Source organism: Caenorhabditis briggsae (genome assembly GCF_000004555.2).
Source record: "Caenorhabditis briggsae complete genome, chrX, whole genome shotgun sequence".
NCBI classification, from domain to species: domain Eukaryota; kingdom Metazoa; phylum Nematoda; class Chromadorea; order Rhabditida; family Rhabditidae; genus Caenorhabditis; species Caenorhabditis briggsae.
Genome location: NC_013491.2, coordinates 2956123 through 2982326, shown reverse-complemented (window position 1 = coordinate 2982326; position 26204 = coordinate 2956123). Strand labels below are relative to the sequence as shown.

The following is a 26204-nucleotide window of genomic DNA, read 5'->3' as shown; positions in this document are numbered from 1 at the left end:
AGAATCACAACGGTCAACCCTCCACCCCTTGAATCCACTTTGTCAGCATCACGTACAAATGACTCAGGTAGGTCAACATGAGGAAAAAAACTTAATCTGCATGATGGGTAGGAAGGGGGGGGGGGGGGGGTGTTCTTTCAAGTGGCGCTTGAGAATTCCATGATTCACAGTTTTATTCTTATTTCTTATATGTATAATTTCTAAAATGCTACGTTCGGTGTTGTCCTGTGCTACTTTGATGCCATCGAAGCCTAAGGACACTAGAATGGGTAGGAAAATATTGAAAAGTATTCATTAGTCTCAATTGTTCTCTTGCTTTCCCAACATGTGATTTTTTTCTCAGGGGTCACTCCACTGCGCTTCCATCACATCAAAGGTTGCCACATCACGTTGAACCCATTCCGCAATATTGCTACACGCGATCAGGCGGAATACTCACAAGGATACGTTTTCACAGAGAGACCCATCACAAATAACGAGAAAGTGATGATTCAGGTGAGCAGTCGGGGCACAGCTGACTCAACCAGGCTCTAGATGATCTTCTAACTTTTGTGCACATGTTGTGAAGTTCATGGGGTTCCATGAACCCTGAAGAACAAAAACTGAAAAAAAAAATCTAAAGATCAAATTCCAAAAAATTTGAATTCAGGTCAATCAAGTCCAACGTTTGTACGAAGGAGGACTGGCTTTTGGAGTAACATGTTGTGATCCAGCCACCGTTCAGGTTTCCAGTCTCCCAGAGGATTCGTCAGATTTGGTAGAAATGCCGGAATATTGGGTTGGAATCAAAGATATTGCTCTCCAACCGAAACCCAACAGTATTCTCTCCTTCTGGATTACTGATTCGGGTAAGAATTTTGAAAAGAAAAAACTAAAATCTGCGAATCAATAAGAATATTACTCTTATAAAAAATGTTATTTTCAGGAGAAGTGAAGTTCGAAATGGATTCCAATGGACCTCGCACTGTTCTTCACGTTGACAACTCCCTCAAGCTCTACATGTACTTTGACGTCTACGGATCTACTCTCTCCATCAAGCTTATGGGATGCATCCCTGTAGCCAGATCCCATTCTCCAATGGCTAGAAGCAGAGAAGGAACTTCAAGAAATGAACAACCCCTTTCAATTCCAACTCGTCCCGCTAGAATGATGGATATCTCGTCGTCATCGCTATTTGCCCCACCAGCACTTCCAGCTCGACCACCACCAGCACAACATAGTCCATTGAGAGTTAATGTTCGCGAATCTTCAGAGCCACCAGTAATGGTTCCAGCTCCTGTCATCGACGACCTCCTATTCCTTGATACCGTACCAAGAACGCCACCACCAATTGTGCCAAGGGCCAGCGTTAGATTTAGTTCATCTGCCAAAAAAATCGAGTTTGTTTCAGACAAATCTCACAGCTTCGTCATCAACGTCTCGCCTGCCTAATCGACCAACAACATCAGCCATGCCATCGTTTAGTCCACCACCACTGCCGTCGTCGTTCACAAATCTAGCAACAGCGGCTGGAAATGATAGAGAAGGAAGTGGAGAGCCGGGAGAAGGAGATGAATGCACTGTGAGTTTTAAATTGGAATTTTTTTGGTATAAATTTCATGGCCCTAAAGCATTGGTATATGAGAAAAAAATTGAATGATACTATTCTGAAAATTTATTTTGTTTCTGAACAAAGCTACAAGCTCAATAGTTGGCGATCCAAAGCGTAGTACTGTCAAGTTCTATGGTTTCTACATAAGTTGGTCCGAAAGCATTGATCCTAAAAGAAACTGTCGCAGGGCCACCATAGGCTGGCTGTTTTCAAGTATGACCCATTCTCAATGATGTTTTTACACCGTATTCCTTCTAATAGAAGCCCACCAAAACCGTCAGCTTTGAGCTCAATTATCTCGATTTTTGTAAAAATTGTCAAAGTTTTGTCAACTGATAAAATATTGGTGATATTATGATAAATAATTTATCAGTTGATAAAATTTTAGTATCTCTTATACGAATTGAGATAATTGAGCTTGAAGTTTACGGGCTGGGTGGGCTTCTAATACAAACACGAAGAACACAGTTCTCATTTTAATTGATATTTTTTTAGATCTGCATGGATGCTCCAGTTAACTCGGTTCTCTACACCTGTGGCCACATGTGTATGTGCTATGATTGCGGTCGCCGTCTTCTGGTCACCAAAGGAACGTGTCCAATTTGTCGGGCTGCTGTGGCAGACGTGATTAAAACTTACAAATCCTAAAAACGATTCATGCACAATACCATTTTTGTTTTCTTCTCATCCAATATGACTTTCAACTAGTTTTCAGAGTTTAGCACCTTGCCCAACGGTCCTGTTTGTACTTTGCCTTCCCCCGTTTTCTCGTTTCATCTCATATTTTAGCTTGAAAATTTCCCAATCAATTTCTGTGTGCTTTAGATACATAATCCTACGTTGAATCTAGGAACCCATCTCGAACATATGTAGGAGAACAATTATTTTCAACGTCGTATCCTTTACTGATTCGAGAAAAAGTCCCCCCCCCCCCCCCACATCCATACACCGGTCCTCAAAATCCCCCCAAAATCCCACTATGTCCTTTTTTTATGTGTATCTGAATTGCGTAGTCGCCTTTTTTGCTCGTGCTATGTGCTAAAGTGTCTTTTATTACAGAGCTCTATGTTCTGATTAGTGTATTATACATTTTTCCAATAAATTCTGTCAGAAGTAATGAAAATTTCTGAGTGTTATGTGTAAGAAACATAATTGAAAGCTAAAAACTTTAATTCCGAATCTCCAGGGGCAACACATCGAGTGTTGGGAATAACTGAAAACACTAGATTCCGTGTATTACACATTCAATTATTCCTATTCATTTTTTTTTGTTTTTTTCTCAAAAAATACGAGACACCGTTCTGTTCTTACCTCTCCCATCGCTTTCTTAGTGCTACTTCTTTTTTTCGTCCCGAATTTATTCACATTTTATCACTCTGCATTGTTTCTCGCGATTCGTTTTCTTGTGATCACATTTTTTCATTGTATTGATCGAAAAGATGGAACCCGAGGATGGTAAGAAATCGGTTGTTTTGGATCTTCGGTATTTGAAATTTTCAGAAGAAGCTAATGAAACTATTCTCTTCCAATGCTTGATGCCAAAAACTATCAGTCGACAGGGATTGGAAGCGACTGATTTTCATAGGAAGTTGAAGACTTCAGTTTTCTGTCACATTCGTTTTACTCGACCGATGCTCCAGGGTGATGATGTGGAGATTAAGGTTAGTTGATTGATCCGAAAATTGAATAGGCTGTATAGTGAACTCTTCCCATCTTGAATTCCTGAAGCTCTCAGTTGCCAATGTTTAACCGTTTTGTTAGTAATTTGGGTGGTTTTTGTTGGTCAAACAAGGTTCTCGCTAGATATTAATGGTATTAATGAAGAATTTGTCATCTGATTGTCACTTTTTTCAACAAATCGAGAGAACGGAGTTAGTCAGTGCTTGTCTACAGCCTTTATATGCACAATACCTGCGCATTCGGTGATAAGGCTCTCACGAGATTGCCCTCTGGGCTTAATCATCTCAATATCTATGAAAATATCAATAATTTGTCAGCTGATAAATTTATTTTCTAAGTATCATCAACACTTTTATAGATAGCAAATGTTTATATCTTGCTCAGCTATTGAGATAATTGAACTCAAAATGCAGGCGTCAGGTGTCATTCCATTAAAGCCTTCATGGTAACCAAGAGTGAGCTCTCACGAACATTTAAGGTAGAGTTTACGGTAGTTGTAGGAATCGTTTCCAAACTGCAGAAGCTGCAACAGTACCTGTCTGACCATTTTCAGGAGTCTGGAGCTCTGATGTCAAGTTTGTTCGGCTGATTATAGATTTATGGAAGACACCTTTTCATCTCACGTTTCCCATACAAAAACGGGACAAAAAGGAGTAGATTTTCTAGACTCCTGAAAATGGTCAAAATGATGGTCAAAATGGCCAAAAATCAACTGAAAAATATGTTGTTGTATATCTTATTAACCGGTACTGTGATTGAGTTTAGAGAGCGGGTATAATGTGCCAACTTGCCCGAAATACTCAAAAGCTGCAACTATATAATTCTCAATTCAAATTTCCAGGTTGTGTTCCACGACCAAAAGTCGAAGGCCAGATCCTTCTCTCCGTCACACCAGATGCTCTTCGCTTCTACAAAGCCAAAAATATCATCAAGAAAAACCCATTTGTCATCGATCCAGCACATGCATGGATTAGCAATCTTGCTAGTGATGACGAAACAAGAAAGCTCAGATTCGGTTTGAGATACAAGGATGGTAAATTGAAATTAATTAGTTTAAAGGAGACATTTTCTGATTTTCCGATTCCATCCAGCTTCGTCTTCCCGACGACGGCGAGTTCTTCACGTTCTTCCATATTCCACCAGGCGAGGACTTTATCATCATTGACATTTTCTTCTGTGAAAATGTCAAAAGCGTCTGCCTCCGTGATCCAAAAACTAGGAATGGTTCGGAAAAGGAAGGTCCATTGCTATATGAGAAAAAATCTCAAGTCATGATAATTTGAAAATATAAATTTCTGGCTTTTTCTGTGGTTTAATGTAAGTATTCTCATATGTTCAATTCTCAAAGTTCAACTTGCCATAATTTTTTCAAAAAGTGTCCATAGCGATTTTGTACCTTGTCAATATAAATGTCAATTTAGTTTTGTCGGAACTGTATATTATTTTTCGATTTATAGAAACTTGTCATTTTTTCTGTGCGTTAATATAAAATAGTTTTTCGGAATGTCTGGATGAAAGAATTCCACCCGATGCTTCAACTGATAGCCGCCCTGAAAAATTTTAAGTCCACATTTCTGATGCCCTATCTCCTGTTGTGATATTTTTTCCTTCTCCAAATTTCCAACACACACTTTCTACTTATCAACCGCTATCTGTGTTCCCAACCAACCCCATCGCGTGTTCTACGGATCGATTCAAGTTACACTGTGTACACTGTTTTCTATTGCCCTTTTTTTTAGAAATGAGACAAAAAAAAGTTTCTTGAAACGGCCAATCACTCAGTCCAATTATCATCACTATCAATACCCTTTACGCTTGCCATCGCTTGATGCAGGACAAACAAGGTCGGTTTTTCCTTTTCACTTTTCACGTTTACTTTGGAGTAATTAATACACTTTTAGTTTTGATTTCAGATCTTCACTTAGTTTATAATGGGAGTGACAACCAAGTCGTTCAGTTCAACAAGCAACAAACCGGATTAGAGCGAATTTTCGCCTCGGAAATGACCCACGACATTCACTTTTGCCGACTGATCAGGAAACTGGAAACGGTCATTTTTGAGGTACACAAAAATGCATTACTAGTCAATATACATTTTCTCAGGTGACGATCTATGGCAAAAATAAGAAAGAGGGCGACTTTAAATTGATAATACAGCCAGCGAAGACGAAGAAAACTGATAACGGAAGCATTTTGACAACACAGCACGTTTTGGAGCCGCCGAGTGTTTGGGTCGGAAATCCGCATAGGGGCATTTTCACATTTATGATGAAATTGGAAAAGGGTACGGAATCTGGAAATTGGTTTATGCCGCGTTCAAAGTTGATTTCCAGGAGAAACTAACTGGAAAAACGCTGTCCAAAACTATCATTGTTTTCCAGAGGCCTCCGCTTCAGTACCCGCCGTAAATCGACATGAATCAACAGAAAAACACAGTCAAAACGAGTGCTACAGTAGTTTAGTGTTACTGGAAATCTGGCAAACAATGACAGCTTTGGACAGGTTTTTTCCAGGAAATTTCTCCTGGAAATTAACTTTGAACGCGGCTTTTACTAAGGCATTAGGTTAAGTTTTTGGGGTCCGGTGTAAATCGAAAACTCACAACTGAACTACAGTACCGGACAATTCAAAACCCCGTTTTTCAGTGGATTTTGATCATTTTCAGGAGTCTAAAGCTCGGTTGTCAAGCTCACTTCAGGAGATTGTCAAACATACTTAGATAAAAAACTGTGCACTTACAGAAGTTTGCAAAATTCCTAATTTTTCAGCTATCTCCAATATCTGGAATAAACCAGTTTTTTTTTCACGTTCAATGCAAATACGGGCCAAAAATGGGTGTATCCCTGAAATGGGCGAATAGCTGCAAAACTAGGAATTTAGAAAAGTTTCGGCGAATGCAAAATTTCCAATTCAGGTCTATTTTACACCCTCCAAAATTTTGTTAGTGATCGGACATTTGACAGACAAGCTCCAGACTCCTGAAAATGGTCAAAATGACGAAAAATGAACCGAAAAATACGTTTTTGTGTATATCTTATGCATTTAATCGGATAGTGTATTTATTAGGATTTATTACAGGATTTCTGTACAAAATCATGTCTTGATTGAAATAAGGCATTCTCAAGATGAGATTAGAAATTTTCAAAAACTCAGAACTCTACTTTTCCCAAAATTTCTATTAATCCAACACCATTCCTTATTTTACAGACACCCTCCTAATGAAACTAGATGATGACACCAACTGGTTCACCGTTCTCTACTTCCCAACTAGCGTGGACTACTACAACGTTCGTATGACCCTGTGCAGAACCATCAGATCCGTTTTCATCATCACCAAGTTCGATAAAAACGAACCGCCGAAAATCTACGATCCCGATTTCCCAAAACTATACGACTCGAAAAAACTGACCAACGACTGTTCGTGTGGCGCGGTGACTGTATGATCAATTAATTTGTTCTTCCTTCACTAATTTTGATCTCCTTTTCTCTCTCACTTGTCTAGTACATTCAGTCATATTCTAGTTTTTTTTTTGGTCCAAGACAAAATAAAGTTTCCAAAACTAACGTATGTACACATACATACTCTTTGCTCCCTTTTTTTAATGAAACTTCCACTATATATGTACCAAAACTTTTCTCCTTCTTCTCTCTTTTTCCTTATTCCCTTCTATAGTACACTACCTACATATTTCCTTATCATTGTCGTCCATCATTTTGTTTCATATGAAAAGTTTAGATGTTTCTATTTCTCCTGTCCCCACCTCCTAGAAAATGTTCAGAAATCAACTGTCAAGTTTCGGAATGCGAACTGATGAGATCAGCTGAGAATTGAAATAGTGAAGAGAAAAAAAAATAAGTGAAGATAATTGGGAAAATGCCAAGAAAAAAACACGTCGTATGACTGGATGAGACAGTTATTTTGAAACCATATGATATGTGTGTTCATTATGATCACAAATCAAGGTTTGTTATTATTTTGATGAAATTGAGATTACTGAGATTTAACAGTGTCTATCAGCTTTGAAAAAAAATAGACTGAATAATAAACGAAAAACGTAATACTCAGAAAAAATTAAAAACCCTTACAATTTTGAAATCAACGAATTTTGGTATTTTTTGTTTTCAGAAGTCCACTTACTGTTTATTTATTTTGAAGCAATAATAGTTAAATATAAGAATTGAGAAAACATTGAATCGCAAAAAAATGATTTTGATGATTTTTAAGTTTTTTAGTTTTAATTTTTATCGGAATCATTAAAAATTTTCATTGAATTTAACAAAATTCATTTTAAACAAAATTCAGAAAAATGAATTTTTCGCGGAACTTTAGCAATGTTTATTTTCAGCGGAATTTTAGAAAAATTCATTTTTAGCGGAATTAAAAAAAATCAATTTTCTGCGGAAATCCAGCAAAATTCTTTTCAGCCAAATTAAAAAAAAAAAATTTTCGCGGAATTTTGGCAAATGCATTTTAACGGAATTTTAGAAAAACTCATTTTTAGATGAATTTAGAAAGAATTCGTCTTCTGTAGAAATTCTGCAAAACTAATTTTTAGCGGAATTTTAGCAACTTTCATTTTAACGGAATTCTAGAGCAGATTCATTTTTAGCGGAATTTTAGCGAAATTCATTTTTAGAATCATTTTTTAAAAAAATCATTTTTCAGTGGAATCTTAGCAAAATTCATTTCAAACGGATTTTCAGAAAAACTCACTTTTAGTTGAATGTTAGCAAAACGTATTATTTGCAAACTTTCAGCAACCTTCATTTTTAATAAAATTTTGAAAAGTTCAATTTTAGCGGACACTTAGAAAAATCAATTTTTACAGAAATTCAGCAAAATTCTTGTTTTTTATTTCAGCAAGATTTGTTTTCAATGGAATTTCAGCAAAATTTGCTTGAATCGGAATTTTCAGCAACTTTTCAGCAATATTCGTTTGTTGTGAAATTTCAGAAAATTCATTTCTAGTGGAATTTTCAGCGAAATTCATTTTAGTGGAATTTTCAGCAAAATTCGCTTTTATCATAAATTTCGGCTCTTTTTCAGCAATATTCGTTTTGAGAGGAATTTCAGCAAAATTCATTTCTAGTGGAATTTTCAGCGCAAATTTCAGCAAACTTCTTTTAAACGGAACTTCAGCTAAAATTATCTTCCGTGAAATTTTAGCAAAATTGTCTCCAAATAAACTAACAAAAAACAACTAGCTTACAACAAATCTGCATCCATAATACTTCGGACAGGCCGTTGTCTCCATCCTTTTCCCTTAGAAACATTATCATGTCTAATAAAAGCAAATGTTTTTTTTTCGCCCAAATGTTCTCATTTTCCTTCTTCTTCCTCTTCCCCCCTTGTCCTTAGTGTCCTCTCTCTCTCTCTCTTCATCATTGTTTCAGTACTATTGTTTGCCAACGTAAACGTATTATCAGCATCGCTGAAATTTGCGAACAATGGAAACAACACAAAACGTTTTGTAGATATGAAAAATTATGGAAATTGTTGGTGTAGTCGGAAAAAATGTTTTTTTGTGAGGCTGAAACTAGATTCAATTTGCACCGATTAGTGTTTTTTGTTGTTTTTGTTTTTTAAAGCTCCAAAAACAACCAGATTTGTGTGTTGAACTGTTGTACTATGTTCATTTTTGTTCATTTTAAGAAAAGCGCGGAACCAAAATCCTCCTATCAAATTAGGTTTTTTTTTCTCTTATCACAATTATCTCTTTTAATCAGTGTTGTCACAATACGTGAGCGTTTATTTTAGTAGTATGGAATGCGGCGTCCTTGGTTGACCAGACCTGAAGGCGTTCTTCGGCGAAACAAGGATCCCGAGAAAAAAAATCATGATTTCTTGTTTATGTAATCGTAATCAGTGTAATCAAGATACTCCCTTTTTTCTTCGTTCCTTGTTCGATTTTCCTTAGTTTACTGCACTCCCCTATTCTTTGTTATTGCCCAGCCCCTGAAATCAACCTCGACTCCGCCCATTGGGGTAGCCATAAAAAGAGGAACTTGGGTAAAGGGTCCATGTCATATGAGAGATTGTACTATTCTCATTGCTTGATTGTATCTATCTTGACTGACCTTGCGTTATTTCTACGATTGGTCAAACTTGAGTGATTTGCCGCCTTTTTTTTATATATCATGTTGCCACTTTTTTTTTTTGGAATTTTCTCTAGTTTTCTAGTCTTATCAATTTTCAATTTACTACAAATTATTTCAGAACTTTGTCCAATATGCTCAGGATACTCACAATCACTCTGGCTTTCGTAGCGGTAAGTCATGGTCATCAAAAACCGTCTAAAAACTAGGTTGATCAATGAATCACTGATAGGGATAGGGCGCCAACTGGTCTAGATCTCGGTCAAGTGTGTTGTGATGTAATAGCAACATCCGGAGATAACTACTCCTGTTTTGCAGATTGTCTCCGGAGAACTGTCGAAAACCAAAGAAGATAAAACACTTAAAGATTTGGAGGATAAAATTGTTAATGACATCATCACACACAAAGTATGTTAGAGGAACTAATGGAAGAATATTAACATTTTGGGGATTTTAGGTCATGGTATACAGTAAGACTTATTGTCCATGGAGCAAGCGGCTGAAGGTGATCCTTGCCAATTATGAGATTGATGATATGAAAATTGTGGAATTAGATAGATCAAATCAGACAGAGGAGATGCAGGTGAGTCATGATTCTCTAGATTACCGTATTTTCCCTAATAGAAGCCCACGCCTACTTTGAGCTTAATCATCTCGATTCCTGTGGAAGATATCAAAAATTGGTCAACTGATAAAATATTGGTTATATTATGATCAACATTTTATTAGTCAACAGATTTCTCATATGTTTCATAGGATCCGAGATAATTGAGTTCAAAGTTCACGTATAGCGTGTGGTTCTATTAGAGGCAAAACGGTAAACTGTTCCTGATGAATTTCAATAACTATACGACGTAGCAAAATAATCAGAATATGAGAAAGGAATATAAGATATCAAAGGTCCATAAATGAAATTCTAACATTATCCAACTGGAAATTGGAGACATACTTTCCTATTTATCGTGTTTCCTCTAATAGAAGCCCATCCACACCATCAACTTGGATCTGAATTACCTCGATTTCTGTTAGAGATATCAAAAATTTGTCAACTGATAAAATAGTGGTGATATTACGATAAACAATTCATCAGTTTATTATATGTTGATATGTTTCACGAGAAACGAGATAATGGAGCTCAAAGTGGACAGTTTGTGTTAGCTCCTAGGAAATACCTATGTTGATAACCAATGTTTATTTAGAGAGTTCCTAGGTAGTTTGAAAGTTAGATTCCATAGTTCATTGAACACTCAAAACGAAACATTTCATTTCAGGAGATCCTCAAAAAATACTCCGGTAGAACACCGTTCCTCAACTCTTCATCAGTGGAAAGTTTGTGGGTGGACATGACGAAACAAAGGCTATCGAGGAGAAAGGAGAGCTTCGACCAATGCTGGAGAAGGCTCACGCTTTGTAAGTGTTCTCTTTTTTCACTTATTTCAGAATCACCCCAAGATGTCCGTAACTGTCCACCCACACTCACTGTTTCCTCTATAATTCCCCTGATTCCAGGTTCACTAACCGAGTACCTGTACCTGACAACGGTGCGTGAGTTGGTTTGTGCATGTGTCAATCTCTCTCATCGTCCAATATCACGTATATAAAGCATGGACCATTCCTTTTTATCTGTTCCTTCCACTTGAAAAATTCCTCATGAGCATCACGGTTATCATGTTGTCCTTGTTTTTCCCCTATTTTCCATCACTTTGTTGCATCCCATCCCCTTTGCCATCCCCCTTGTCTGTAAAATGAAGCGTTTTCGATTTTTGGTTTGGTTTCAGACGAAGAGTGAAATAGATAGAATTCTACAACAACCAGCAAATCAACTAGAAGGTCTTCAGAATACAAAACTCGCACTTCTACCTCTTCTTCTCTTCTTCCTCTTCTATTTTTTTCTCACTATTCCTTAGTTCAATCCTTTGTTTTATTTTTGTTATTGCTTCATGGTAACCGAATGCTCCTCTCCCTTTTTTCCGAATTCTAATTGAAATTCCGTGCGTTTCAGAGATAATAGAGACGAATTCTGAAGCGTTGGCGGTGAAAACGAAAGCATCCGCTGCCGCCCTCCCATCATTTATTGCATTTCTCAGCATCGTCACTGCTCTCTTGTTCGGTGTTTCGTTTTATTATTAATAATATCAATAATAATAAAATACAATTCTGACACAGTATTTTTTTGTTTCCCATGATTTTTCTCTTTTTGCAACTTTTCAAAGTCTATTACGAGGTTTTATATTTAAATAAAGTGAAATTGAATATTCAAAAGTAGTGAGAAATTCCGGCTAAGACGATTAAGGATATTATGTGGGTGTTCAAGGGTGGTAGTGGTGTATAACACAGACAATATGGGCCCGATGCAGAGTGTCAGGGTCATTTTTGTCTTATCGAGTCTCATCATTAGTTAGTATGAGGCTATGTCGGGGTTTTTTTGTCGTTTACGACCATTCAGGAAGACGTGTCATCGATTTTTTCAAACATTTCCCCTTAAATTTACCCCGTTCAGTTATGTTATCTTGGCTGTTCCGCTCATTTTTGCAATTTTCCAGTAAAAATATACCTTTTTCAAATTAGTCTAAAATTGTAAAAACTCCCAAAAAATTTGAAAAATCCAGGAAAATTGATGGAAAATAACTGTTCAAATTGACTTGTTTCTTTATATAGCTAATTAATCTTTTTGAAATATTTTTTAGAAAAATTTCAATTTCGAAATTCTCCTGAACCACTAGTCTCAATTAGATTTTTTTTCAATAATGATGCCAATTCATTTTTATTCGAAACCAGCTAGCTCGTGCGCTTTCGGCGCAATTTGATCTACTCACTGGTTCGATACCTTTTCAAATATAGGGAATCTGTAAATTGCTGAGAATAAGGAGTTCTTTGTAATGACCCTCTCTCCAGTTTGTTCATACAGCTAAGCAAATTCTATAACAAATTTTTTTTTTGAAAAAAACCACAATTGAAAATATTTTCCTGTACCACCCAACCCCAGTCAACAACCTCATCGTTAAGAGCAAACAAACAAACAATCGCTTTTTTCCTGTGTCAATATTTTGCGGTCATATGACATTTTTTCGGTGGAATTTCGTTAAATTTACACTAATTTTTTATTTTCAAAAAATTTAAAAGCATTTTCTTAATAGTTTTAGAATTGTTCTATCAATTAATCAATTTTTCTAATACCCTTGAAACCTGTTATAATCTAAAACTTTGAGCCTATTTACCTTGATTCCTGATAAAGATATGAAAAAGTTGTTAACTGATAAAGTGTTTATCATAATATCGTAAACATTTGATCAATTGGCATATTTTTGATATCTTTTAAAGGAACCGAGATAATTGAGCTCAACCTAGACAGTGTCTAGTGAAATTTCTTCAGAGATTTGACCCACTTTGTAGCCTTCACAATTTTTCTCTAGATTTTTTTTTATCATGGATACACATCCAATGCATCCAAACACAATAAACATCTCTCCTCCACCACAAATCCATTCCCTGCAATTTCCATGATCCAAGAAAGACGGAGACAGTTGAGGGCAGCCATCATTCGCCTCATTCCTCTCATTTCTTAAGCCTATGTCGCCGATAATTTTCTTTGTGTCTCCCCGAAATCCGCGCACTTCAATTCCTTGCGCCCCCCACCGTCTTTTGTGTCGCACCAGCGGCAAGTCCGTTCGGACCGGTCCGATTCTTCCTTGGGCTGTGATCGTCTTCACGCACCAACAGCTTCTATTCTTCTTTACTATTGATTCAATGCATTCAAAATGTGTTAGAAGCTAAGAAAGTGATGTTGCAAGTTGAATGATCGACGACAATTGATGATAAACGAGCGAGTTCATTGTCCAGACCACAAAAATTTTGCTGATAAATCTTAAGCATCATCACGTTCCCTTATACTATCAGTCGCGCCCTTTTCTGTGCTCCAAACTATCAAATTTTCCATTTTAAAGCTTTTGTGAGAACATTTTTCTTTCTAAAATTTGAAAAAACTTTTGAATCCAAAATTGTTCTAGTTCAAACAAACTCCCACAGGAACTATTTTTCACTGGGTTCTAATCATCATTGTTTGACTTTTTTCCAACAAAATGCGCTGACAATTTCTGTGTGGGGTTAAAGTAAACATGTTTGTTCAGGCGGAAGTAGTGCACAAATTTATAGATGGTATTCCGGTCATTTGTTCTATATTTCCCTTGATTTTTGAATTTTTTCTTCTTGCATCGACTTTCTAAAACTCTAAAAATGTATTATTTCTTCAGAAAATGACTGCGATAGGACCGGTAGATAGAAAAGCGGTCATGAAGCTGCTAATACCGGCGCTAATCTGCAATATGTTGGCATTTACATCTATTCTGCCTTTATTCCCAACTATTTTGAATTATTATTCCAAAGAAGGTCATAGGGTTAGTTTTTTTACCCCATTTTTTAAAGAGATTTTTTTGTTTTAAGCCTTTTATATCCTCAAATTTCAGGATTGGTTATATGATATCAGTGTGAAAGGGCTTCAATCCTTCCAAGAAGCCATCGGTGTGCCACATAGCGAACGATATGATAAGGTGTTCTTTGGAGGTATTAGCATTTTTTTGAAAAGTATTATTTTTAATTTTTGGGATATTTTAAGGCTTCCTGGGATCCCTATTTAGTGCGCTGCAATTCATTTCCTCCCCGACACTTGGGTCATTATCCGACATTTATGGGCGGCGAGCAATTATCAGTTTGTGTTGTATTGTGACATTTATTTCTTACGTTGTGAGTCAGAATAATTCAGTGGAAATTTGAAAAAAAAATAGCTGAGCAATGAAGTTCAGAACTGGCTCAAGGCAGATACTTTTGCCTATTTTGTACTTGCAAGGATTTTGGGTGGTTTGAGCAAAGGAAATATCAATGTGGCTACTGCAATTGTGTCGGACGTGTATACTCCAGAAGATCATCCAAAAGGAATGGTAAGGGTAAAAAAAAATTAATTTGAAAAAAATTGGTTTCAGGCACTCATCGGAATTTCCTATTCCTTGGGTTTCCTGATAGGTCCAATGATTGGGGCATACTTTTCGACAATTGCTTCATCAACGGTGAGTACTTGGTTCTTTTCATAGCGAAAAAGCCTTGAGACCTATATTCAGAAAAGGTAATGACGCAATTTACAGTAACAGGTCAATAAGATAATCAAAAACGCATTTTTCAATCGATTTTCGGCCATTTTGACCACTTTCAGGAGTGTGGAGCTGGGCTGTCAAGTTTCCGATCACTTTGAAATTTCTCGACGGTGTAAAACATACCTAGATTGAAAAATATGCATTGACATAACTTTTAAAAATTCCTAGTTTCTTGTCTCTCCGACGATTACTGAAAGACACCGTTTTCATCTTTTTAGTCCAAAGACCGGTCAAAAAGGGAACCTGACAGCCGAGCTCCAGACTCACGGCGGTAAAATCAGGCACATGGATTTGAATTTAGGCTTCACATTTTCTTCAGACGCAAGCGGTTCCGTCGCTGTCGCCGTTCAAATCTGAAAAATCTAAATTCAAATCCATGGGTCTGCTTTTACCGCCGTGAGACTCCTGAAAATGGTCAAAATGACCGAAAATGAACTTAAAACACCTTTCTGTATGTCTTATGGACCGGTACAGTATACTGGATTAGCAATGACCTAAAACAAAGAAGAAGAAAAAACTGAGATTCAAAAAAAAGACATAACGAAATTCGTCTGGAACAATAATTTGCCAACGCAAGAAGAAAAACATTTAAAAAATCCGAATAACTAATTCTCCTAAAGTCCAAATACCAATAACCAATTCAATATCAAATTCCAGGACTCCCCATTTGCCGCGCCTGCAATTTTCTCCATTGTCCTCACCGTCATCGAATTTGCCTTCTTGTTCTTCCTCCCGGAAACTTTGGATCTCAAAGAACAGGTGTGTATTCTTTATTCACAAAATTGTAGTTTGTGTATTTTTTTTCAGAAAAGCCTAGATGACATCAAGAAGACACGAAAGGAGCTGATCACTCCAAAGGATTTGTTCCAGTTCACGGCGGTGAATGCCCCTCAAGATAGTGAGTGTTTCAACATCAAATAATATATAAATTGCCGATTTTCAGAGAAGAAAGAAATGCAGAAAATCGGATGGATCTATTTTCTCTTCTTGTTCTTGTATTCAGGTCTTGAATTCACTTTGCCCTTCCTGACACACTTAAGATTTGACTTTGATAAGTGAGCATTTCATAAAATTCCTTGTTCATTTAGTAAAAAGAGTTTTCAGTATGCAACAAGGGAAACTCTACCTATTCACTGGCCTTTTGATGCTTCCAATTCAGGGAAAATATGTCAGGAAGACCCCTATTGAGAAGTGAGTTGCGGTGCAAAAACGAAATCCAGGAAATACGCATCTAATATAATTTTCCAGACAAAAGGCTGTCGCAGAATTTGGAATTGCTTGCATCATCCCGGCATATTTACTGGTGGCTGTTGCCCAAACTCCACTTGTGCTTTATGCCGGACTCTTTTTCTATGCGATTGGTGAGAGAATGGAAGAAAAATAAAAGGGAATCTATTGTTTCCAGCATCTGCCACCGTTGTTACCAGTCTGACTTCGTTAGTGCACGTCATCTATCCGCAGAATGAGAAAGGTGTACTTGCTGGAATATTCCGAAGTCTGGGATGTCTGGCAAGAGCACTCGGACCAGTTATATCGTCTACTTGTGAGTAATTGAGAAGTTCTTAAATGAGATTACTGTAGAAAAACCGTAGAACACCTTAATATAGCACCGGTCAGTTGATTTTCGGCCAATTTGACCATTTTCAGGCGTCTAGACCTCAGCTGTCAAGTGTCCAATCACATTGAAAACTTGGGAGGATGTAAAACAGACCTAGATTGAAAACTTTGCATTCTTAGAATTTTTGAAAATTCCTAATTTTTCAGCTATTTGTCAATTTCTGAAAGACATCCCTACATATTTGTACTGAAAACGTGAAAAAAGCAAGTGTCATTCGAAAATCGGCCAATAACTGAAAAACTAGAAAATTTCGAAAAATTCTGTTAATGCAAAATTCTCAGTCTAAGTCTGTTTTACACCATCCAAAGATTCCAAAGTAAAACATCTGAAAAATTCTGGAAACGCAAAACTTTTAATTTAGGTGTGTTTTATGAGTTTCAAAGTTTTCAAAATGAATAGAAACTTGATAGTCAAGCTCCAGACTCCTGAAAATGGTCAAAATGACAGAAAATCAACGGAAAAACGCGTTTTTGTATATTTTATTGATAGGTACTGTAGTCCAAGAACATAGTAATCAAGAACAGCATGAAAGCTTCTAAGCGAGCTTGAAAATCGTTAAAAATGTTTATTTTCCAGTCTTCTGGCTTCTTGGCGCCACTTCCTGCTACATCATGGGCGCCTTGCTCCTAATCTTCCCTCTAATTCTTCTCAAACGCCTGGAGAACCCAACCGCCAAGAAAACCGTATAACATTTTTCCAACAAATTTTTGGAAACAAATTATACGAGATACATAAGCTGAACTTTGTCTTAGTTTCTAGTCATTCTCCTCCCTTTTTATTCAAGTTTCTTTCACTTTACGGTTCCCATTTGCACAATATTTGTTATTTCTGTTCCATTCCAAAATGTACATTTCATTTTTCTGTGATTAATATTTATTATTCTGTGATCATTTGATTCAATGAAACTGAAAATATCGCCGGTTGAACGTTTCGAAAAGCGCCTGTTTCCGCTCCGTGATTTCTGCCATTTCCGCTTTGGAGATCACCTGCAAAAAGGATCAAAAGGATCATTTTGCAAAAAAAGCCTTGACCTACTTTTGATATGAACACTGTTGCAGCTCTATGTATATCTTGTCGTGATCCACCGACTTCTTTCATAGTTTTTAAGAGGATTCGAAGCTTCCGCCATTGTTCTGGTGACAAATATCGGCGGATGAAGTCCTGAAATTTCAAAATGCCATAAATAGAAGGCCATCCTATACTCGAACTTTGAGCTCAATTATCTCAATTTCCATGAGAGGATAACAAGAGTCTGTGAATGAATAAAATGTTTAACATAATATCACCAATATTTTATCTGTTGACAAAATTTTGATATCTTTAACGGGAACCGAGATATATGGGTTCAAAGTTAGCGTTTGGCAAGTTCTTCTTTTTAGAGTTTAGGGTCTTTAGATTACTGAAGCACACGCACCTTTGCTTCTGACACCATATTCGGAAATGTGTCATCTGGAAGTGACGCAAACACAGATGGTTTAGGTGTTGGAAAATCTGGTAGGGGCAACGTTGTTGTCTCAACTTTCGGTTGAATTCCACCGGCCAAATGATTAGCAAACTCGGACAACATCATTGGCCTTGATTTTGGCAGTGACGTTGGCGTTTCCGGTTGATTGGAGTCAGTGCCGTCATAGTCGGGAAGGACGCTCTCCGGTGGAACAGACACCACCGAACTGATCAGATCTGTCGTTGATTCATCAGTGTCTTCTGAAGAAGATGACGTGGAATTATTCATAGCGGCGTCTGACGGTGAAGTTTGATTGTTTGATTTGTTCTTCATGAAATCTTTGGCTTCCGATGAGGAGAGCTCTTCTAAGAGCATGTTGATTTCAATTTTCGGCATCAAAATTCGTTTTGATGCTAGGCTAAGAACAAAAGAGTAGAATAGGAAGCATGAGAGAAGCCGTCGAAGAACAAACATCAAAAAATCCAATAAAAAATGTTTGAAAGGCAGTCGTATAAGTTAGGTTACAAGAATAAAATGGATGGGTTTCAGAAATGAAACTTGGCGAAATTATAATTATGATCGAAGACTGCCCTCAACTGGTTTTGGGCTGTCTCCTCTCCTTCAATGGCACATTTAGGGGTTTTTTTTCTATTCATTGTTACTTGTATTTCCTCCTTGTGACCGTCCTTTTGAACTTGATCTACTACGTAGACAGTGTCCGTGTGTGTGTGGGCGGAAATTTTTCAAGTGGACTAATTTACGCGACTAAAATAAAATTTTTTCATTCATTCATTCAAAAATACAATACTTGTATCGGAAAATTTTGGCTGTAGACAGAAAATGGAAAAATGAGAAGAAGAAGACATGAATTAATACTGCTGCTGAGGATTGGAGACCACAGAGAGCCGAACAGATTTGACAACCACTGAATTGTTATTTTTAGCTTCACTTTTGCTTTGCACCACTACTGACGGCACTGACTTGGAAGGTTTCAAGGCCTGGTGATTGGCAAGGAGCTGGAAAAAATAATTAAATTAAAATCTCTGTTCAATTTGAGTACCTTTGATCCGCTTGGTGAGTTGCAGGCACTGGAGACATTGCTCACCGACTTTGGTCTCTTTGATCCGCCACGTTTTGGGGTGGAATTCTGAAACTCGCTCTTGACCCGTCTAGACCGCGCGGATCGATTTTCATTGGTTTCACTGAGATACTTTTGGAACTGTGGAGGAACTGTGGACGACGATTTTTCATCTGTTAGTTCTGAAAATACCAATTATTTGAGGTTTCAAAATCCTATAAAAAATCACCTATTCGGAAAGTACGCATTATCCAGAGTTGGACACTTTGATTGGACACATACATGGCGTATCTAATCTCAATCAACCTGCTAGCATAAATAAAGGCATCGGCTAGAAGCTTGGCGACGTGTAAAAATTGAGCAAAGATTCCAAGATACAATCTCGCTCTTTTTTGAAGGTTCATAACCATTGGAACCAAAAAGTTGATTGTGGTTGGTAGCCAGCCTAAACAAAACGATAAGGAACTCCTCATAAAAGTTCTAGGTACCTATACAAGCAGATCCTGCCAACAAAAGTATGGTGATCAGCAATTTTCGATTGTTTCTACGTGTGGTGTTGTTGGCTAACAATGGGTCTCGAGAGATTCTACGCATATGAATGAGAATGTGAAGGTAAAGGTAGGAGAGCATCAAAATGAAGAAGATGAAAGGGCCAACAAGTGTGGCTCGGAAATAATTGTTTCCTGAATAAATATTTTATATCTAGTTTATGAGCCTATAATTTTTTTCTCACTGTATATTTGAAGTCCAGCGCAACCTTCGTTATCGAAAAATGCAAACGCCTTGTGGGCTCGAAGACCTATAAACCAAATGAATTAAAAACCAAGACGACCACCAGATACCGTACCTCCAGGAAAAATGGTGAAGATCAAGAGGTAGGTAGTCAAGGGGATGATATAGGCTAAGATAACAGTCCATCTGACGTTTCTCGGGGTGAAAAAGTTGCGGTGAAGGGGATAGACGATTCCGACGTAGTGGTTCAAGGCGAGAGCAGCAAGTGTGACAACAGAAGCGGTGAAAGTAGACATTTTGATAACCTAAAAAATATCATTTACAGTGCCGGCCAAAAATTTATGAAAACGCTTTTTTTTTGTTGGTTTTGACCGTTTTCAGAAGTCTTGAGCTCGGCTGTCCAGTGTCCGATCACTTCGCAAACTTCGGAGAGTGCAAAACAGATCTAGATTGAAAACTTTGCATTCATAGAATTTTTTGAAATTCCTAATTTTTCAGCTACTGGCCGATTCCCGAAAGGCACCTGTTTTTTTCACGTTTCCAGTACAAAAACAGGAATTAAGGAGGTGTATTTCAAAAATCGGCAAATAGTTGATTTTTCAAAAAGTTCTCGGAATTTTCAAAAAGTTATGTGAATGCGATGTTTTCAATCTAGGTATGTTTTACACCCTCTGTTTCTCTGAAATGTTGCTTTTCACTCCCTTACCTCTAGCAATAACGAAGTGCAGTTTGAAAAATGGCTGAAGAAGATGTTGATCAAGTAAGTTAGGATGTAGCAGACCGAACAGAGCGCATCACATGCCAGAAGAAAAACACACAATCTCAAATTCACCGAAACAGGTCGTCGGAGATTCCTAGCACACTGAAATATAACAATGGGGTTTCCGAACCTAACTTTATTTTAAAAATTCAAGTTCAACTTTTTGTTATTTTACTGAGACTACTAAGAAAATCGGACCTATTGGAATAGCAAACTCACACTCAACAGATACAAGTTCACCAACAGCGCGATTATTGAAAATGTGGTCATGGTTATGGCGGAAAAATTGACGAGGTTGGTCTCATATCGTTGTACCGCTTCTTCCAGCTCAGACAGGGTTATGGTTTCGTTATCCATTCTGAAATAAACAAAAAATGAATTTATAATGAATCAATGGGAACATCATTGGTCAACGATCACTGAAGGAATAAGAAGTTAATCTAATCCCTTTAAAAGAAAAGAAAAAAAAGAAACCTAAGATACATGGAAATCTTAAGAAGAGATGAGACCAATACAGATTTGAACGGTGATGTATGAATAAGCATCTTCTCTCTCTCTCTCTCTCTCTCTCTCTCTCTCTCTCTCTCTCTCTCTCTCTCTCGAAGCATGCATTAGAAATGTGGCGAGTGTTGCTCTATCTCTCCAGAAGCTCCGCCCACTTTTTGATTCTGATTTCAACACATATTATGTGCATTGAAATGAGACATATGATACAGTAGAATAAACTTCAAAACTTTTTTTCTATTTTTCTTATTTCAGGTTTTCGGTTGGGTTGACTAATAAGGCAAAACTGAAAAACAAAAAATGAGTAAGCAGAGCTGAAAAGAAGCTGAAAATAAGAATACGGAAGGAGAAGAAGAAGGTGGGGCTCTATTATATGGGACCTCTTTTTCACAAAGGACACCATCCGGATGAATAATATGGGCGGTGGGAAAAGATACAGTGTTGGCTATAAATATATGGAAAAATGTGATTTTAAAATGATTTTCGGTCACTTTGAACATTTTCAAAAGCCCAGAGCTCGGCTGTCAAGTGTCGGATCACTTTGAAAACTTTGGAGGATATAAAACTGACCTAAATTGAAAACTTTGTATTCACAGAATTTTTGGAAAGGTCCTTTATTGGCTTATTTCTGAAGGACACCTGTTTTTCACGTCTTCAGTACAAGAATAGGAAAAAGGAGGGGTCCTTCAGAAATCGGCAAATAACTGGAAAACTAGGAGTTTTCATAAAGTTCTGTGAATGCAACTTCGTCAACCTAGGTCTGTTTTTGAAATCACCGAAATTTCCAAAACGTTCGGAAACTGAGCTCCAGACTCCTGACAATAGCCAAAATCAAAAAAACTGTAGGTTATCCAACATGGGAAGTAATTTTTAGTCTTTTGGAAAACGAAAGTTGAAATTCTAAGAACCCCTCTGGCTTCGTAGCAGATTTCAGATTATAAACTGATCATTTGAAGGTTCCAGACTATACCTAAAGGCTTCAAAAATAAGGCTTCTAAATTTTTAATCATCAAGTTTCAAATTTCTAAACGCTACTGTAATTGCTTCAATAATTGGAGCGCACTTATCTTCCTCGTTTAATTGAAACGTTTTATGGCATCCGGAAATAAAAAAAATGGGAAAAAGAAAAATAAAGGTCATGTCAGTTACACGTGCGGGACTTCCACTCTTCTTTGCTCTAGTAGACAAGGCGGAGTTTAATTTGACAGATAAATAGGCATGAATCAGAAGGTTGTTACAGTCAAATGAGCATTCAGAAGGATTGACGCGTTTTTTGGGGGAAAGCAAGTTATCACAAACAAGAAAAGTTCTCGAAAATCACGTCAGAAACTCACGGTTTCAATTATAGTTTATCGGAAGATTATTTTATTAATGTTACCCGTGTGAAACTGGAGGACTAGGATTTTGAAGAATCGGATGAAACGCATTTCATATGAAATCTGCAACCAATTGGACCCAGAGTGCGTCTTCTTTTAAATAAACAATTTTCCAGTTTATTTTGGTCCAACATGTGTTGTGCTTTGTTTCCCAAACATCAATCAAACAAAAAAAATGTGTATGCGCCTTGAAACAAATGATTACAATTGGCCTTTATGATCCACGGGCTTTCTTTGAAGACCCAAATGATGAATCTGTTATAAAAATGGCAAGGAGAAAAATGCAAATAATCTAATTTAAGAGACTGAATGGAACGAATACAATAGGAGGCGTGCACTAATTAGAAGCACACGCTATCCGGTCATGTGTGCGGGGCTTAAACGGAAACGACCAAGAATTATTATACCCACCACCAAGCCAAGAAATCCTAGAGAAACATACCCATCAAGAATTTTATGTTGGTGTTGTTGAAATTTTGAGAAAAAGAGAAAAACGTGAAAATTAGGAAATTTAAAAAACAACTTTTATCCTTTTTCTCCTCGAAAATAAAATTCAAAAAAGGAGAGAAAAACTTGAAAAGAACCGGAAACACATAAATATTCAAAATGGACATATTCATCATAACTACTCCAGAAATACACTTCCGAGATCGGCCAGTTCAAAAGTGTATCATCTTTTTTCTTTCGAATTTTTTTCAAAACGCATTTTCTATTCTAAATACCAAGAATCCCACAGTAAATGAGCTCATAGGGAGTTTATTTTTGAATAAATTTTATTTTTGAATAAGAAAAATCCAAGCTGAGAAAATTGAACTTGTTTATTCGGCTCCATCTATGTTAATTTCAGGAAAAACATATTCAAAAATAGATGGGATGGTTTCACTAATCAATCTTCATCGTGTACACGCTATGAATGCGACTAACAACATTCATCAAAGAAGAAAAAAGAGACGTTTAGGTTCTTCCTCCTATCTCCTATCCTATCCGCCATGTCAAAACGTCACCGATGAGTATTGAAACACCGTATCTTTTCCAGCACATCATTATTGCCTCGGGCTGAACACTCAGTGCGACATCCAAAATTAATGGAATTTCCTGCGCCGGGGGTGTCTTAGAAAGAAGCGGGCGTTTTTTGGAGCTTCATTGCACTCCCTTTTTGTGATCTCTTGAGCTTCCAGAGAGATCATAAAAGTTTCTGGGGAAGACCAAAAAGATCGGAAGAAATGGAGTTCTTAGAATGAAATAAGAGTTTAATATTAAAAATATGAAGCAAGCTATTAAATTTCATACGGGGGTGAAGAATAGAAAATTTGCAATAGTTTGAATTTGTTATTCTGAGAATTTTGATGGAAATGACAGAGCAAAATCTTCAGGGGACCATTTGGAGAATGGGAATCAAGAAGCTTGACAACTTGGCTTAATGACTTTCAACTATGGTAAAAATTGCCGACAACCCGCTAAATAAAAATTTTTGGAGCAGAATTAGGAAATCCAAAAATACCAAAAATTCCAACCATTTGCAGAATAGTTTCGCGAGATTCTATCATAACGAAATTTCGACTCGAATGTTTCCAAAGTTTTTTTTCAGAATTAGAGATTTTTGGAATACTGTACGTCAAAAGCGCGGTTTTTCCGTTTTTGTAATTTCTACTTCAAATTTTGAATTTCAACAAAATCGCAAAATTCCAAAATTCCTGTTTTTTCAAATTCGGAATACTCCAAAATTCTAAAATCCCAAAAAAAATCTCAAATCGAAATATTCCGAGATTCCGGTATTTCGAAAATTTCAGAATCGGAATTCTCCAAAAATCCAAAATCCCAAAAATTTTAAAATCGGAGTATTTCGAAATTTTTGAAAATTGGAATAATCAAAGATTCCGAAATTCTAAATTTTCCCAAATACGGATATACTGAGATTCTGAAATTTTCAAAATTTGGAAATCTAATTATTCCAGATTTTGAAATTTTGAATTTCTCAAAATCGGAATCATCGAGATTCCGAAATTACAAATTTCTCAAAATCGGGATATACTGAGATTCTGAAATTTTAAAATTTTTGGAATAATCCGAAATTCTGGAATTCCGAATTTTTCAAAATTGGAATAAACTTAGATTTCAAATTTTCAAAATAAGAGTGTTCCAAAATACTGAAATTGAGAAGTTTTTGAAATCGGAATATTTTGAGAACTATGGAATTCCAAATTTCACAAAATCGAGATCCCGAAATTTCGAAAATTTCGAAAATTGGAATATTCCTGAATTCCAAAATTCCGAAATTTTCAGAATTGGAATATTTCGATATTCCAAAAATCAAAGGTTTTCAGAATAGGAATATTCCGAAACTCTGAAAATGGGAATTTTCGACATTCCGAAAAATTACGAAAAAGCCATACCGAACACCCTGTTGAAGCAAAAAAAATCATAACAACACAATTAAATATTACTACCGTCATAGTATATTGCTCATACAGAAGCTCTACACTAAAATGCTAGACAATGAGCAAATTACGATGAGCAAAAAAAGACGTTTTGCACGACAGCTCGCAGATAATGAAACCGACAAATCAAAACGCGTCGGTCGCTCATCACTGAATCTAAAATTCTAAATCTAGAAATATCCTCCCATTCTCTCAAAATTACACATTCACCAATCGCCTACCAATCGTTTTAATTATTCATAGATGCAGATAGCACGTATTTCAAACGTTTAGTTATGCCTAAAAACTCTTGTCATGATTTAAGAGTTCAAGATAGGATCTTCAGGATTTAACTATACAAAATGCACTTTTCAAAAAAGCTAGGTCCATTTTTACAAAATTCTAAGAGCATCGAAATCTATCAAAACAGCTTTCGGGTTTCAAAAAATCTCGGGAAGGTTTACAGTCATTCTAGCGAAATTCTGATCTGTGATCTGGAAGATTTTACAACCAAAGCTCTATCTAAATTTAAACTTTTTCTGGTGAAAATTCCAATTTTTAAATTTTAATTGCTAGACTCTGCAATATGCATCATAGAACTAAAAGAAAATGAGTTTGCTGGATAATTATAGAAGTTTTCTCTTTCAACCACATTTCTTGACCAGAAGAAATAAAGAAAATGGTGTCATAGATTCACACGTCATGACACAAAGTAGAGAATTGTGCTGGCCTGTAATTTAATAAGGCGCGAGGGCATATGTAAATGTAAGAGCTGCAAAAAACGTGGCAAATGGATCGCCCCCCGCAAATTAGATCAATCTCCGGAGGGCGTAGGGAGGAGGCTTCTTGTGTGAGAACTCTTGTTCAATGGTCTTTTTTTCCACATAACTGGATTTATCAGGGGGCAAGCTTCTCTCTTTGTCTCACAAAATCAAGAGCACGAAATTTCGAGAAAGAAGGAAGTTTTGTGATGCTTGAATGATCAAGAAACTTGCCTAACCGCTCATTATTTCGAAAATTCGCAACACCAAACCCTTGTGACTAGAAAGCTAAAAACTTCGATTTCCCAATTTTTTTTCTATAAAAATAATACTGAAATTCGAAACGAAGAGGCGTTCTAGTTACTAATGAATAAAAAACGATACTTTATTTTCATGGAAGCTCCTACAACTGATTAAATTTCCAGAAAATAAAATTTCTTGTAACTTGACTCCTTGCATGGATGAAAAAAATTAGAATGACTTGCTTCCAGATTTTTTTCCACTCCAGGTGGTAGGAGGATAACCCACAAACGTGTGTGTTCTCCATTGTGTTGCGTCATACAAGAAAAAAGGATAATGAAGATTAGAAATCATATATAAACTTTTAGGAATGTCAAAAGATAAGAATGATCTGTTTCAATTGGATTTTGTTGTTTCAAAATGAAAATGCGGAGTGGAATGATGTGGAAATGTTAAAGGTGACGTTCTTATTTGTGTCTTAAGCAGCAAAAAACGAAGAAGCCGTATCCCCTTTAAAAAATTAGTTTTCTGATCAATATTATTGAAGGGATTATGCAAATTAGGAGGTGAAGGAGGAGAAAATTATTTAAATCAGATATAGAGTGATGATTACAGGATAATAGAAGCAAGATCAGTTATAATTTAAACGACATTTGGGAAACAAGGAATTCTGAGAACTTCTAAAGCTTACACCTCATTTGGTGCCACGTGAAACATAATTGCTACCTCTTTTGAAAGCTATGTACTTTTTCTTAGAGCAGTA

General features: G+C 36.6%; 4 protein-coding genes across 4 annotated transcripts; 3 read left to right on the top strand and 1 right to left on the bottom strand.

The window, feature by feature from the left end:
• Positions 1–238: 238 nt before the first annotated feature.
• On the top strand, positions 239–6714 carry CBG15934 (the record flags this gene model as incomplete). Its single annotated transcript, XM_002643293.1, has 8 exons — positions 239–269; positions 344–495; positions 650–848; positions 926–1347; positions 1391–1561; positions 2087–2138; positions 4113–4304; positions 6479–6714. 8 exons carry the CDS (start codon positions 239–241, stop codon positions 6712–6714), a joined length of 1455 nt encoding a protein of 484 aa, XP_002643339.1.
• Positions 6715–9501: 2787 nt separating this feature from the next.
• CBG15935 lies at positions 9502–10968 on the top strand (the record flags this gene model as incomplete). Its single annotated transcript, XM_045238936.1, has 5 exons — positions 9502–9540; positions 9686–9775; positions 9825–9950; positions 10639–10777; positions 10877–10968. The coding sequence occupies 5 exons, from the start codon at positions 9502–9504 to the stop codon at positions 10966–10968; spliced, it is 486 nt and encodes a 161-aa protein (XP_045095961.1).
• A 2652-nt stretch (positions 10969–13620) lies between these two features.
• CBG15936 lies at positions 13621–16818 on the top strand (the record flags this gene model as incomplete). Its single annotated transcript, XM_002643295.1, has 12 exons — positions 13621–13761; positions 13831–13927; positions 13980–14107; positions 14167–14301; positions 14344–14427; positions 15169–15270; positions 15319–15409; positions 15455–15566; positions 15616–15702; positions 15760–15872; positions 15917–16054; positions 16706–16818. The coding sequence occupies 12 exons, from the start codon at positions 13621–13623 to the stop codon at positions 16816–16818; spliced, it is 1341 nt and encodes a 446-aa protein (XP_002643341.1).
• A 90-nt stretch (positions 16819–16908) lies between these two features.
• Positions 16909–20500, bottom strand: CBG15937 (the record flags this gene model as incomplete). Its single annotated transcript, XM_002643296.1, has 11 exons — positions 16909–16989; positions 17165–17290; positions 17544–17991; positions 18450–18589; positions 18634–18833; positions 18881–19096; positions 19140–19334; positions 19385–19450; positions 19499–19688; positions 20090–20245; positions 20363–20500. The coding sequence occupies 11 exons, from the start codon at positions 20498–20500 to the stop codon at positions 16909–16911; spliced, it is 1956 nt and encodes a 651-aa protein (XP_002643342.1).
• Between the last annotated feature and the right edge of the window lie 5704 nt (positions 20501–26204).